The sequence below is a fragment of the Fistularia commersonii genome, chromosome 12 (genome assembly GCF_037954325.1).
Source record: "Fistularia commersonii isolate RoL2024-O1a breed Wild chromosome 12, RoL_Fcom_v1.0, whole genome shotgun sequence".
Classification (NCBI taxonomy): Eukaryota; Metazoa; Chordata; class Actinopteri; order Syngnathiformes; family Fistulariidae; genus Fistularia; species Fistularia commersonii.
The window spans coordinates 1,959,314-1,974,500 of NC_141295.1; the positions used below are offsets into that span (position 1 = coordinate 1,959,314).

Consider the following 15,187-nt stretch of genomic DNA (forward strand, 5'->3'; position numbering starts at 1 on the left):
GTTGTCGTGGCCGAGTGGTTAAGGCGATGGACTAGAAATCCATTGGGGTCTCCCCGCGCAGGTTCGAATCCTGCCGACAACGCAATAGACTTTTTTTTCAGTTTTTATTTATAATGAAAATCCAAACAGATTTGGGCGCAAAATTTGATAGATAATAGGGAACCACGCTGCAATTGCATTTATCCAATGTCCTTTAACGTATATGTGTATCTATATATTTAAAGAAATAATATATACAAGGAAAATGAAACTCAAGTACAATTTTTTTTTAAAAGAAATGTAAATGATTTGTTGAAGGAATGCAGTTATACACTTATATTAGGTATTTACAGTGTAATTTAAATGAGGAGATGGTCATGGTTACTGTGTAATAGTTGCATTTGATGGACAGTTTTGCTTTAACCCAGGGGTGGGCAATTATTTTGGCTGGTGGAGCACATTTCTTATTTAATTTATTTTATTCAATTCAAAATTGAAGAAAATGAAAATTGCAATTTTAATCTATTTTTTGGGGCATTTTATTTCAACTTTAAAATCATTAATGATTATATAAATGTACTGACATTATTTTGTATGTTATCATTCATATCATTAAACTTGTCGACCCTGAGTAAACTTGTCGACCCTGAAAATGAGGAAGACCTCAGTGGTCTTACAAGTATAAATAAAGATTATTATTATAATTATTATTATTCATAGAAAATTAAACAAAAGGAGTTTCTATGTTCAATATATTCAAAGAAAATTGTTAGAAAAGCAAAATAAGCCGTAAAATTCCCAGGTCTGGTTTAGCCTGACAAAATAATAATACGGAGTGATAATATTTGTGTGGAAAAGAGGTAAAGAAATGGGTACTATGCGATAAGATAAGATAAGATAAGATAAGATAAGATAAGATAAGATAAGATAAGATAAGATAAGATAAGATAAGTTTTATTGATCTCCAGAGGGGAAATTCCTTTGTCACAGCAGCGTAATAGCTATAATGTAAAAAAAGGGGAAGCGAATATCAATATGAATATAAACAGAAAGACAGAAGTTAGCAAAACATCCACAAATAAATAGAGAGCAAATAAATAGACAGCAGACGACGACAACAACAACAGATGATGAAGATGTTGAGGTTCTCTTTATGCCGATGATGGGAAATTATAAGAGACCGCTAGATTTTATGCTTTACGTATGAATTGGGTGAAGTGCAACATTTTCTTCAAATCTGATCTTGTGTTAAACTGTTCCATAACCGCCTGGACTTAGATAATACCATTTTTGTGGTGAACCAGGAATAGCATATGCAATTACCACAAAAAGTACTTTATGAAAAATCTGCCAAATTTTTTACTTGTTCAACCAACATAATAGCGCTCTCTTATATTAATGTAATTTGTGGATATGCATGTAAATCAATAAACAAGCATCGAAGGAAACATCTTGTACCTTTTAAATATCGCATTCACTGTGTAGGTGCAGTTTTTGCCTTAGGAAGGAAAACAACAACAACAAAAAAACATGTTGAACACAAAAATAGAAACCTTCTGAAAGGTTTTGAAAGAAATCCTATATTTATCATAATCGACGTCTATTTTGTTTTCGTCCCATCAGGGCAACAACGGGTGACCGCTAATTGACCTGTATTTTTAAAGCAATAAAATTTAAAAATGAAATATTTTAACTATGTGTACCTTTATTTTTCTCTCCCTTCAACGAAAAGCATGAAACATGCTGATGAATAACAACAACCAGGTGGGTAGATTTACGGTTAATCTTAACAGGTGGCCCCATTTGACGCTTAATACACGCATTTATTATTACACGACGCTGCAGTTATGTAATAGATATAATTATTACCAGTATCCTGCTTCAGTATTTATTAATTGTATACCTCATCTTGACCCCCCTCCCCTCAAAAGGATCAGAAATGCCCAATTATCAAAGGTGGATTTTAGCAATAACTCTTGAAAAAAACAACTTAATTTGAAAAAAAAAAAACAACAATAAAAAAAAACAGCCCTAAGTTGTGATGTTTGAGCGAGCAAATATTTGGTGTGTGTATCTGTTGTTTAAAATCAGTTTTGATGAATTACTGTACCTCTCAATGAAATAAATCATACTTCTCTACTTGCAACTTTTACTTTGAATTACTTAAGTAATTTACTACCTGTATTTTTTAATTTAATCAAACAAAATATCAGTAAGCCTGTAGATATTCACATTTTTGATATAATGCTATTGTCTGCCAAAAAAGCCTGTTTCCCATTTATTGTTAGAACAGATGTTCAGGAAACAGTAGCCTATGAGAAAATAGGATGCCGTTTATGATGCCCATCCTAGAACTCAAGATAATCCAGACCTCCTTTTGGAGCAGTTGAATGAAGCAGTAGCAGATGCTTTCCAGCTGTAAACGATCTCTCGCTCGGTTATTGCTTGACTGTCCCCGATATACCGTAGTTTCTGCTGCAAAGGATGTGGCATGGAAGTCTGGACTGGTTGGAGAGCGGGTGAGTTTAATTTGAAGCTCAGATACTGAGATGAAATTGACATGAATTTTGAATGATGGAAGAAATCCTTGTCTTTAGTCTCCTGGTTTGTTTGACTAAGATTGCCATTGGTGTGAAGAATAAGCGGCTTCAGATTCAGAATGTGGTACATGGTGCTGCTACTGGTGAAACTAGGGAGAACCAGCTTGTCTACCAATACATTCACTATCCCTCCTCTGTACATGACCGAACCATCTCAGTCTGGCTTCTTTGACCTTCTCTCTAAAACATCTAACATGTGCTGTTCCTCTGATGGACTCATTACTCATCCTATCCATCCTGGTCACTCCCAAAGAGAACCTCAACATCTTCACCTGTACAACCTCTAGTTCTGCCTGCTGTCTTTTCGTCATTGTAACAGTTTCTAGTCCATACAACATCGCTCTCTCACCACTGTCTTGTACACCTTTCCTTTCATTCCAGCCAATAGTCTTCTATCACATTGTACCCCTGACACTTTTCTCCACCCATTCCAACCTGCTTCAACCCGTCTCTTCACCTCTTTTCCGCACTCTCCGTTGCTCTGGATTGTTGACCCCAAGTACCTGAAATCCTCCAACTTCTTGATCTCTACACCCTGTAGCCTCACCGTTCCAGCTGAGTTCCTCTCATTCGCACACGTATACTCTGTCTTGCTGCGACTAATCTTCATTCCTCTCCTTTGCAGAGCATACCTCCACCTCTCTAGATTTTCATCAACCTGTTGTCTGCTCTCACTGCAGATCACAATGTCATCTGCAAAAATCATGGTCCATGGAGATTCCCGTCTAATCTGTCACCCTGTCCATCACCACTGCAAACAAGAGCTGATCCCTGGTGGAGTCCCACCTCCACCTTGAACTTCCATTACCCTTACAGCACACTGCACCACTGTCTCACAAGTAGCATACATGTCCTGCACCAGTCAAACATACTTCTCTGCCATTCCAGATTGTCTCAAACAATACCAGAGTTTCTCTCCTGGCCCCCTGTCATATGCTTTTTCTAGGTCTACAAAAACACAATGCAGCTCCCTCTGGCCTTCTCTGTACTTCTCTATTAGCATTCTCAAAGCAAATACTGCATCTGTAGTACTCTTTCAAGGGATGAAGCCATACTGCCGTTAACAAATACTGTTCACAAATTCCACTACTCTTTCCCATAACTTCATTGTATGGCTCATCAACTTTATCTCTCTGTAGGTGCCGCAATTCTACACATCCTCCTTATTCTTAAAAATGGGCACCATCACACTTTGTCTCCATTCCTCAGGCACCTTCTCACTCTCTAAGATCCTGTTGGGGTGTGGGGATAGACACCATGCTTACCATATCTGAGGCTCTGATAGACCAAATACTGCCTCCTACAGAGGAGGAAAAAGGTGTGTGACCTTGACACTACAGGTGTGAAAAGACGTCATTTCATACCTATATAATTGCGCATACCTTTTAAATGTTTATTTGTTTATATTAATGCTTATTTTCTTGAACCCTTAAAATAGGAGCTGCTACTGAAGAAGATACTAATCATGTTTGGAGTTTTTTCTGAATTAAATAGTTCAAATTGTCCCCTTAGAACAAAAAAACCTTGAAGTTTTTATTTTCAGTTCAATCTGTTGTTTATCAAATTTGCATGCTTGCTTTGAAATGAGTTGGCAATGGCTTAAAAAAAAAAAGGGTGCCAAAGTAAGCATTTCACTCAAAGTTGGAGGATTCTGAAGTATTTACGGCTTCAGAGAAAATGAAATACAAGAGAGCAACATTTTTAAAGTAGTTGGGAAAAGAATAGCTGCAACTGGGACAACAGAAGTTATTTAAAACCATTGTTCAGATATTGTTCATATCTGAACAATGAATCATTGTAATGTTATGGGAGGAAGGAGGTTAGACATGCCAAATAAATTGGTATGTGATATCTGATTAACTTGTTCTTTTCCTTTTAGCTTTTCCCTTCAGGGTCGCTACAGTGAACCAACCTTCATCCAACCCAATTCTCTGTGTCCTCTTCTTCCCCAAACTAACCTCCATGTCCTTTTCCACTAATCCATAAATCTTCTCTTTGGTTTTTCCTCTACGCCTCATGCCTGGCAGTTCCAACCCCAGCATCCTTTTATCAATTTCTGATCTTATCTCCGAAACATCTAACATATGCTGTCCCTCTAACACTCATTCCTGATCCACAGCATCGCTGGTCTCACCACCTCTTGTACACCTGTCCTTTCATTGTAGCTTATATACGTCCATCCCATAGTACCCCGATGCTTCTTTCAACCCGTTTCCTCGCCTCTTTTCCACACTCTCCATTGCTCTTGACTGGTCATCCTTAGTACTAAATCTTCCACCTTCTTTATATCCATTCCCTGTAGCCACATTGTTCCACACGCGTATATTCTATCTTGCTGCGACTTATTGTCATTCCTCTCCTTTTCAGGGCATACTTCCATTTCAAGATTTCCCCCCACCTGCTCCCTGCTCTCACCACAGATCACAATGTCTTCTGCAAATATCATTGTCCATGGAGATTCCTCTCCAACCCAATCTGTCATTCTGTCCATCACCACTTTTTACAAGGGGGTTCAGAGCTGATCCTTGATGTAGTCCCACTTTTACCTTGAACATCTGTCACACATAACCAGTCTCACAGCTGGCTCTCCCAGCTGGCATACATGTCCTGCACCAGTCTATTACTTCTCTGTCACTCTGGACTTCATCATTCAGTACCATAGTTCTTCTCTTGTACCCTTTTGTATGCTTTTTCTAGATCTACAAAGAAACACTGCAGCTTACTCTGTACTTCTCTACCAGCATTCTTAATGATAATACTGCATCCGCACTACTTTATAGGCAGTGAGCAATACTGCTCTTCACAAATGCTGACTTCTACTCTGTCAGGTTCCCACTACTCTTTTCCTTTAACTTAATTGTACGGCTCATCAACTTTATTCCTCTACAGTTACCCCAATTTTGCACATCTCTCGTATTCTTAAAAATGAGCACCATTGTGCTTCTTTGCCACTCCTCAAGTGTCCTCTAACTCTCTAAGATCCTGTTGAATTATCTAACCAGGGATTGTACAGCTGTTTCTCCTAGATATTTCCATGACTTCATAGGTGATCTCCGATTTACTGATTCTGCAGTACTAGCCATCAAAGCCGGAGACAAACTATTATCTCAAATGGGGATTTTCGTTAAATAAACCAGTCATTTCTGTAGTCTAATGGTGTTTTAACTGTCATTCTCTTGTCATAAGGGAGATGAAGAGCCTCAAATGAGAGCTGTTACTGCTCAAGATTGCATTTTCTTTTGTTTTTTAAACCTATTTGCCACACCTTCCAACATATACAAAAAATTATTTGTTCCCCCCAGTCTATACTTTTACAAATAAATACAAGTGTTGTCCTTGGTTTCACATTATCAATGCCAGTCGGTTTTCTCCCACCATCAGGTAACAAGAGACCTTGTCCAAATCTCCAAGTATGTTCCAAGACCTTCATACTGTCTGGAACACCACAATGTTAAGCCTTCAGCAAGTCCGACAGTATCTCCAGCATCAGGTTGTGTCTGTCTTGTTCTTCATTGTTGTTCAACTTAAGCTGCCCTCCATCACAAATGAACATCTCAAACCAAAAGAAGCCCAAAAACCTCTCCAGATGAAAACCACACAATTAAAATCCAAGAATTACAATGTTCACTGAGCCCCCGTGTTTGAGAATGTAATGTGAAGGTATGCACAGTGAAATGATCTAGGACGAGATGTTTGTGTTAAATATCTGAATTTTCCCTTATATTGTCCAATAAAATCATGTATTATGTATATATTATATATATATATATATATATAAAATATATATATTTGTGAAAGGAGTCTTACCTCTGGGTTTACCAGTTTGCATTACCAACTATGACAATTATGACGGTCTCTAATGGATTGAGGAATGGAGTCCAGATGTACTGATTGTTTTATCGTCTTTGACCACTTTCATATTCTATTAAGTTACCCGCTCTAGTAACAGAATAAATTTTACAAACGATGGTACATTTTCAAATGTGCACATTTACGTGACTAGTAATGGGATCTGGTTTGATTTTGTACCATTATACAAGGTCCAATCCCATTATGTTTGAACATATTACCAGTCACCATAGTAAATATAGTGCTTTACACTATTCTGATTTAGTTATTGGAAGGTACACACACACAACTAGGAGAACTACCAAATTAAGTTAAAAGACTTATGGCAGTTGTATTAGCACCACAAGCGCCAGCCCTGGAACTTGATCAGTCAACCTCAAGATGAAGACTAATGATCTTTGGACTGCTGCCGAAACGGCTGTGAAAAACTGATTTGGAGGCACAATGAAGACACTGGATAAACTTCGAACTTGTGCCTAAAATAAAACTTGATAGTGGCAAACAAGAATGAAAAATGCTTTGGTGCAAGATTGACTTGAACATTTGCTTTCAAACAAGACAATCAGCACATTTAAATTCTAAAATATCCAAAAGACCTTGTCAAGACTCATAAATTACAAACAGAGCTTTCAGCAAAAACATTTATTTGATTTTATGAGTTCACTTTTGGCTAGACTCTGACTTGGATGTGGATGCCCTCAGAGAAGAAAGGCGACGCCTCTTGGCGATCTGTTCCTGGCGCTTCTCCTTGGCCTCCTGTTTGTCAAGAAAAAATAAAATTACTCAAATGATTCAACACCCCCATCATATCCCAATCACAACTCCATTAAAAGCTGTTTGATGGCCAAAGATGACAGCCTTGATGTGATGTAGCACACAAGACCATAACCAAACAAAATCTCTACATTCTGATGTCACTGAACTAAGAAATCGTCGATCGTAAATTTGTAAATAACGTAACGATAGAGTGAATTTACAATGGTGAGACCCAGCTTGTTGAAGTCAAGGAAATGAGCCGACAAAATGTGTTCTGTTTAGGCTTGCACCGTCTAAAACAGTGTGAAAACTCAAACTTAACCCACACTTGGACTAAATGTGTGAGAATCATCTTTTTCAATTTAGATCCACAGAGGTTTTAAGAGGGTACTAATGGTTATAATGGAAGCCAAACTGCTCACCCTGCGTGAATAAGCAATTTCTACACATACACACACATATACATATGTATATATATATATATATATATGTAATACGCTATAATATTCATCCTTGTGACAACTGCAAACCGTCTATTCCTAAGAGTTGCTGGCAATGATCTTAAAAATTGACCTGATCCGTCATATTGCATTAATGGTGGGATAGGCTTTGGTTATCTGGACCACTCACAAAGCTGTTCAACACTCAAGACAACCCACCTTCATCCTCTTAGCCAGCAGCTTGGCATACTCAGATGCCTCCTCCTTGTTCTTCTGGGTGCGCTGCCTCTTGAGGGCAATGCGGCGGCGCTTGTGCTGCAGCACACGGGGCGTCACCAGTCTCTGGATCCTGGGTGCCTTGGTTCTGGGCTTCTTGCCTGTTGAAGGGGGAGATATGAGGTTTCAATCACCTAGTTTTTATCAAATGAATAAATCAACCAGTATTTCAATGACAAAAAAAATGCATCGAGAAGGATGATTTACGAGCCCACAAGTTCCTAATTTTGTGCATTGTATCCTCAGTTCGACAGTAAAACCTTTAGTTTCTGATGTATTTCAGACATTTGGAGGAAACTAAAATTCTCCTAGTTATATTGTGGAAGACTACCAGATCATAGCAAAAAAGAATAGATTTCTAAGATGACTGTGAAATTCTTTAAACTGGTCCCTGACTTATAAAATGACAATTTTATAAGTAAAACTGTCCTTTACTCTGTTGTTTTGCTTCTAAAACAGCGGATTTCAGAGCCCAATTTAAAATGTACATTATGGGTAAAGAGGTGCAGTACTTCCACTTTTGTGAAAGCCAATAAAAACACCAAATTATGTGTAGGAAGATATTTGAGTGTAAAGCTAAACAACTTCTAAAATTCCAGATTTCCTGACACTAGTCTTAAAATTCAGATGAAATGTAACGCCTACAAAAAGAAATGCCCATATTCAAATTTTGGGTTATTTTAGTTTGAAAGGACTTATCCCTGTTGACCTTGATCCTATGGATATTCAAAGAGCCCCGAACAACAAACTTAAAACATAGTAAATGATGTTGCTAAGTATTAAAAGACAAAATTGTCCATCATATTGTTGGGGTTTGTGCTCGAAAATAACTGAATGGGATGTGTCTAACTGTGCAATCTCCTAGCAACCAAACTTGTTAAAAAGACCACCACTGAAGACGGTCTGACTTTTCTATACAGTCCCAAGACTGTTATAAAGTGTGTATTAATGTTTGCGGTGCAATGCGAAATGTTACTGAGGGGCTGCATCCATTTGAGATGATTATATGGGTCACACTTTTGTGTACATTGCCTTATTTAAAAAGCTATTCTGGGTTTGAACATGGGGCTATGTGAATATTCACCCGTGTTCTGCATAATCTGCGCTCTTGCAAAGGTAGAATATAAAACCTTGTACTCCAGGGAATGCAAACCCAGGAAGTTGAAACTGTGGTATTATTAATATCAGTTTCAAGTCAAGTCAAGTCCTACCTTCTTTAGTCACAGGTCTCCTCACAACATACTGTCTAACATCATCCTCTTTGGCCAAGTTGAAGAGCTTGCGGATCTTGCTGGCCCTCTTGGGACCAAGACGGCGAGGGACAGTGCTGTCAGTCAGCCCAGGGATATCCTTCTCACCTGAAAATACCATTTTAAAATACAAAGTCAGTAAAGGGGGGGCCTTAAGGCCTTAATTTGATTTTAATCGGTAGGACCATATAGATTCAGACTCAAACTTAATGCCTGCATGATGAAAATCTATTTCCAAACTTTAAAACAACATAATCGAACACTAACATATAATGAGAGAGCAACACAGTTCGACCATCCACTGTCGAGTCTGGTCACATCTGGTAGGCAGCTCCACGGATATTTTTGCACACTCTGTCCCCCCTTAATGACTACAGCCAATCAAAAAGGGTCTACGGGTGTGCCATTAATACAGTACAAAACAGAGTTCAATAGTTAACTTCTGAACCAATAATCAAAGTTACTAACTCATTGCCAAACCAGTTGGGACCAGAATAGATGTTCACTGTAATTACACTGTGCGCTTTTGATATCTGCAAAAGTGTTACCTTTCTTGACAATGACCAAATTGAGAACGCTGAGATTGGCGTCAACGATGCAACCACGGACAGACTTGCGCTTGCGCTCACCAGTCCTGCGGGGGCGGTAGCAGGAGTGACCCTTGCTGAGCAACAGGCGCACACGACCATGGGTCAGCACACCTTGCTTCATTGGGAAGCCCTGTTTGTCATTGCCTCCACTGATTCGCACCACGTAACCCTACAAAAGCCAGAGAAAAGTTCAAGTACTTTGTAACAGAAGAAAATATTCAGTGTTATCCCTTCTCGCTAAAATTATCAAATAAAAAGACGCTGTATGAAGAAATCTTGCAGCAATTTTCAGTTGCATGAATGAGTTGCAAGGATATGTCCTGAATCAAAATAACCTTTTGGGAATATTGTTTTCTGATCTCACATTTTGCCAGTCAATGAAATGTTGTTCTAACAATAACCTTTACAACTCCCGATCAACAATAATGAAAGCAGCTAGGGACATGAAATAACAGCCTCTAGTTATGTTGCACAGCCTTTTAATTTTTTAGTCTTTTGAGACACATCAGCTACCTTATCAAGTAAGAATACTTTCATCCCTTGAGGAACTAACTTTTATTTACTGGTGGAATTAAGGGATTGTTTGAGCGATACTGCTGCCATCAGTCAGTATGTGCTGTCTGAAAGCATCTGATGAGTTGCTCAAATTTTTTTGGCACACACTGTCCCCCCTTAATGACTACAGGTAGAGTCAGAAAGGGTCTACTTGTGTGCTACATATCTGCACAGTTCTAAATGGGAACTTAGGTTACACTCCTTGTAAAGAATGCTTCAAGACAATGAGACGATCTTCACATACCTTCCACTCATCTCCAAGGGGGTCAGCAGCCACCTCTGTGGCCATACGTTTCTCATAGAAGGTTCGCAGCTTACGCTCATCATCGACTTCGATGAGCTTTTGGCAGCCAGTAGCAGGGAACGAGATGTTCAGCTGAAAGAAACCCCCAAAACAAACCCTGATTAGAAACACAGGCGTGAGTATTCCAATGTTTGTGCCATTGAGCAAAACCTGAGACTCACAGCCAATAATCGAGGAGCAGCTTTGGTTCATTTGGTGTAATAAATTCACATAAATAGGACACACAGACCGTAAATTGTAGGTTTTGCAGTAAAACCCTGTACCTCAAAGTGGGCAACCTTGTAGGCCTGTTGGCTTCTTCACCGGTAGCTATCCAGAAGCTAAACAGCATTAGCTTACCTTACGACTAATTCAACTTGATTTACTTCTTGTTGAGCGTCAAGAAGAACCCATACGCGTAAATTATTTGTGGGGGTTAGAATATTTCGGGCAAAAAAGAAACTCATTTGGTAAGGAGAAGCTGAATCCGTCTCACATTTCTTGCAGTGAGCGGCCATGTTTCCATCGCTCATTCCCTGATGTGTTAGTCGGCATTAGCACTCATTCTGAATCAAAGCTCATCCTGCCTCACGGAGCCATGAATACGACAACGAACAAGAGCGCGTATAAATTCTAAACTAATGCTACAAATATTAATGAGTATTTTGATAGAATATTGGCTTTTCAATACATATAAATAAGGAAAAGTAGTACCTTCATTTTGCCAAACCGACCAAACGACGGTCCGCCGCGGAAAAGAGGCCGGATATCCGCCCCGAGATCTCACATAGGCACCGTGGCGTTCTCGCGATAACTGGTTCAACCCCGATTTACCAATCAAATTATATGTTCGTTTGTCGTTGTTTTGGGCTTTGTTTTACTTTTGAACCCGACATACAAGTTTTTTTAACGTAACATTAAACAACTGCATTAAAATAAATTGAAAATACACGCTTATTGTGTTTTACACTGTTTCATAATATTTGATATTTTCATACCGTGTATTTTAAACAACCACACGTGTAAATTACTTTAGTTTTATTTTTAATATTATAAACTACTAATTGTTTTTGTTTTTTAAAATGTGGACAAAACTAAAGATTGGACAAAAGGATAATTTCTTTGAATTTCAAGAAGACTGTAAAAGCCATTCCCCTTCAAAAACGGATTACTTTAATGATCTATTGTATGAGTAGACGACATCGGGGTACGTTATCAACATATTTGAAGACACCGTTGAGTCAATCAATTTATCTCATTCAAAGACTATAAAACCATAGTATTGTCAAGATAATTGTCTTCTCTTGAGGGAACATAATATATGTCATAAATATCTTGTACTTTCCTTGCAAAATAACTATTTTTTAACATATAAAATGTATGATTATAATGGATGATTCTAATACCAGATTTTTAAATTTATAGTTTCATTCTTTTTACCACCTTTTATCAATACAATCAATGCTTCATACGTGTTTTTCTGTCATACATTTAATGACAGTTGAGTCTAAATTAACATTATCATACTACATTTTCTAATTCTCGACAAAATTTCAATCAACCAAGGTTTGATTGAAATTTCAGAAGAAATCATCGTATATACCAGAAGTCATTTCAATTATTTAATTGAAAATGTTACCCATGCAAAGGTAGAGTATTATTATTATTATCATTATTATTATTTATTTATTATTTTTATTATTTATTATTATTATTATTATTATTTTAGTCTCCCTCCTAGTTTCTGAGTTTTCTATATTGCATCCAGTTGCTCATCAATAGCCCAACTATTTTGACCCTATTTGAGTAAGAGTTATATATGCTATGTTATTTGGAACCCCGATTAATGTCACATTGTGACATTCCAGATCTTGACACCAGACAAAAAAAAACAACACACAACGAAACCCCCCCCCCCCAAAAAAAAAACAAGCAAATAAACAAAAAGGTATCATAGTATGTGGAGTAAGGAGAATGTGGAAACCGTCTGTTTCTCATGACAAACACTTTAATTTCCCAGTGTCAACTTTGTAAGATATTTCTCCAGCATTTTCAAGCCCGTAGCTATTGCAACACGCCTGTATAGCAAACTATCATTATATTATTCCGGCAAGTTAACTTTTTATTTGTACAAAGACATGTGGTTATAAAAAAAATTCAAAACAGTCCGGATGACTTTACAAAACAAAACAACATGCCAAAGTAAAGACAAGGTGGAAATTCCCCACAACAAGATAACTTTATTTTTTTTTAAACCACACATGCGTTCTGATCACAATTTTATTGTGTTGATATATTTTTTTTAATTTAGTTAGTTTGGTAAGTAGTTTGTTCAAGTAGCATGATTATACAGTAGGTTTCAAAAAAAAAAAAACGGGAAAGAAAAAATGAAACAGTAACTTTGCAATGTATTATTTGCTTCCAAATTTGAATAAAAAAAAAAGGTTTTTTGCTAAAAAACTGTGACATTGTTAAAATGATCTTTCCTTGTCTTGTTTCTATAAAAACAATGCAAAAAAATAAAAACCCAGGCAAAATTAAAAAGATTGATTTAATAACCAGAATAGCCTTGTAAACATTATACATGCTTATACACGCTACCAATCAATTTTGTAATAAATTCTAGTGGCAAATTTTTCCACTGTGCCAAGATTTCTTTTTCAACTCAACAATATTTTTAGGGTGTAATTTTGTAATTTCATCAATTCTTTTTTGAAATAATTCTTAATATTAATTTGTCATGTCTTTTTTAAAGGAATGGTTCATGGGTTTCGTAAAAAAAGGGGCAAGGAAAAAATAAAAAGGTAACTTTGCAATGTATTTTTTTGGCTACTAAATTTTAAAATGAAATGATTTTTGGATGAAAAAACATCTAGTGATGTTGTTAAAATGATCTATCCTTTTCTTATTTTTATGAAAAAGACAAAAACGATAGCAAAAAAAAAAAAAAAACGCAAAATTAAAAATAACCAGAATAGCCACCATTAGCCTTGTAAACATTATACCTCCTCTTATACGTGCTAAAAATCAATTTTCTACTTAATTCTTGTGCCAAATATTTTTTTGATTTTCTCTTTTAACTCAACGATATTTTTAGGGTGTAATTTCATAAATTCTTTTTGAATATTCATTTTTATTATAATTCATCATGTATTTTTTTAGAAGAACAGATCATGACATATATAGATTTTTGTAGTTTGCCTGTTTACCTCTTTTACAGTAAAATAAAGAAAAAATTTGGACTTAGTGTTACTTCTAGGTTAGTGTTTCCCAACCTTTTTTGAGCCACGGCACATATTTTACATTAGAAAAATCACACGGCACACCACCAAATAAATATGCCAAAAACAGTTTTTAAGGAATTAGAATGAAACCGTAGTCTCAATTTACTTAGTGTGAAATCAAATATATCTAATATCTGTAGATTCATCAAGTTGCAATGCTAATTTCCCACTGATGTGCATTTTTTCCAGAACACTTTTTTGCAATGTCCGAAGACATGTCATCAATATGTCTGAAAATGGTATTATTTGAGAGAACTCGGGCTATTTCTTTATCAACGCCAGAGCTGAGCTTGTCTTCTACAATGATTTTGCCGGCAGGTAGTATTAATGTTTTGCTACGGTGTGTGGCTGTTTGGATTTAGAGATGAGTCCAGCAACTTCGAAGCAAGCTTTCACTGCTTTCTCACTCATCTTGGTAGTTTTTAACAATGCTGCCTGTTTGTTGACGCAGATACAAGTACTTTTTATCTTAAAAATGTATCATGCAAAGCGTCACTAATCACTCTGATACACAGATGCACAGGTTAATTCACTATTCGTTGCCATCGAACGGGCACGCTGCCCATGTAGACATAGGAAGAAACACTATTTGCGTTGGATAAATAATTTTGAGGCCAATCAGGTGAAAGTGGGCATTTTTCCACGGCACACCCGATGATCTCTCACAACACACTAATGTGCCGTGGCACAGTGGCTGGGAAACACTGTTCTAGGTAATGGTTTTGGTGGTTCGGCCACTTTGACATCAAATTAGGCCGTATGTGGACCCTGGACCAAAATGAATTTGACACCCCTGTTTTGAGATGAGATGAGAACAACTTTATTAATCCCGAAGGAAATTGCTGTGCCAGAGTTTCAAGTAAAAAACATAACAGTAATAGATAATAGTAGAAAGGAGGAAGAATAAGAAATTCAATGAAATATGAATTGTCCTAACTGTTAACTGTTAACTGTAACAACAAAAAGAATCAAAAAAATTTGAACTGCAAAACTGCAAAAAAAAGAAAAAATGAAAAAAAAAACCTTTAGAGTAGAGTTTTTTTTTTACTATTTTATATTTATATTTTATTTTTTCATTTTTTAACAGCAGTTAAGTTACAGTTAACAACAGTTAACTGTACAAATAGGATCAAAAAGGATTTAAAAGGATCATCTGTATCAGCTGCATAGAAAAATAAAAAAATGAAAAAATAAAATATAAAATAGTAAAAAAAAAACCCTCCTCTAAAGGTTTTTTTTTTTTCATTTTTTCTTTTTTTTTTTTTTTTGCAGGCCTCTAATGGTGACAAGGCAGCACGAAAAAAAAAAGAGAGGGGGGTGAATCA

At 36.7% G+C, this 15,187-nt stretch overlaps 1 protein-coding gene and 1 non-coding gene across 2 annotated transcripts; one reads left to right on the forward strand and one right to left on the reverse strand.

The window, feature by feature from the left end:
- Window positions 1–82, forward strand: trnas-aga (transfer RNA serine (anticodon AGA)). The gene has a single exon. It is a non-coding gene; the product is annotated as a tRNA-Ser (tRNA).
- Window positions 83–7,055: 6,973 nt separating this feature from the next.
- On the reverse strand, window positions 7,056–11,351 carry LOC147228094 (small ribosomal subunit protein eS6). The gene is made up of 6 exons (XM_086156313.1): window positions 11,293–11,351; window positions 10,540–10,671; window positions 9,699–9,909; window positions 9,112–9,258; window positions 7,844–8,001; window positions 7,056–7,184 (listed from the first exon to the last, which is right to left on the reverse strand). The coding sequence occupies exons 1-6, from the start codon at window positions 11,296–11,298 to the stop codon at window positions 7,089–7,091; spliced, it is 750 nt and encodes a 249-aa protein (XP_086012439.1). The 5' UTR covers window positions 11,299–11,351; the 3' UTR covers window positions 7,056–7,088.
- Window positions 11,352–15,187: the final 3,836 nt, after the last annotated feature.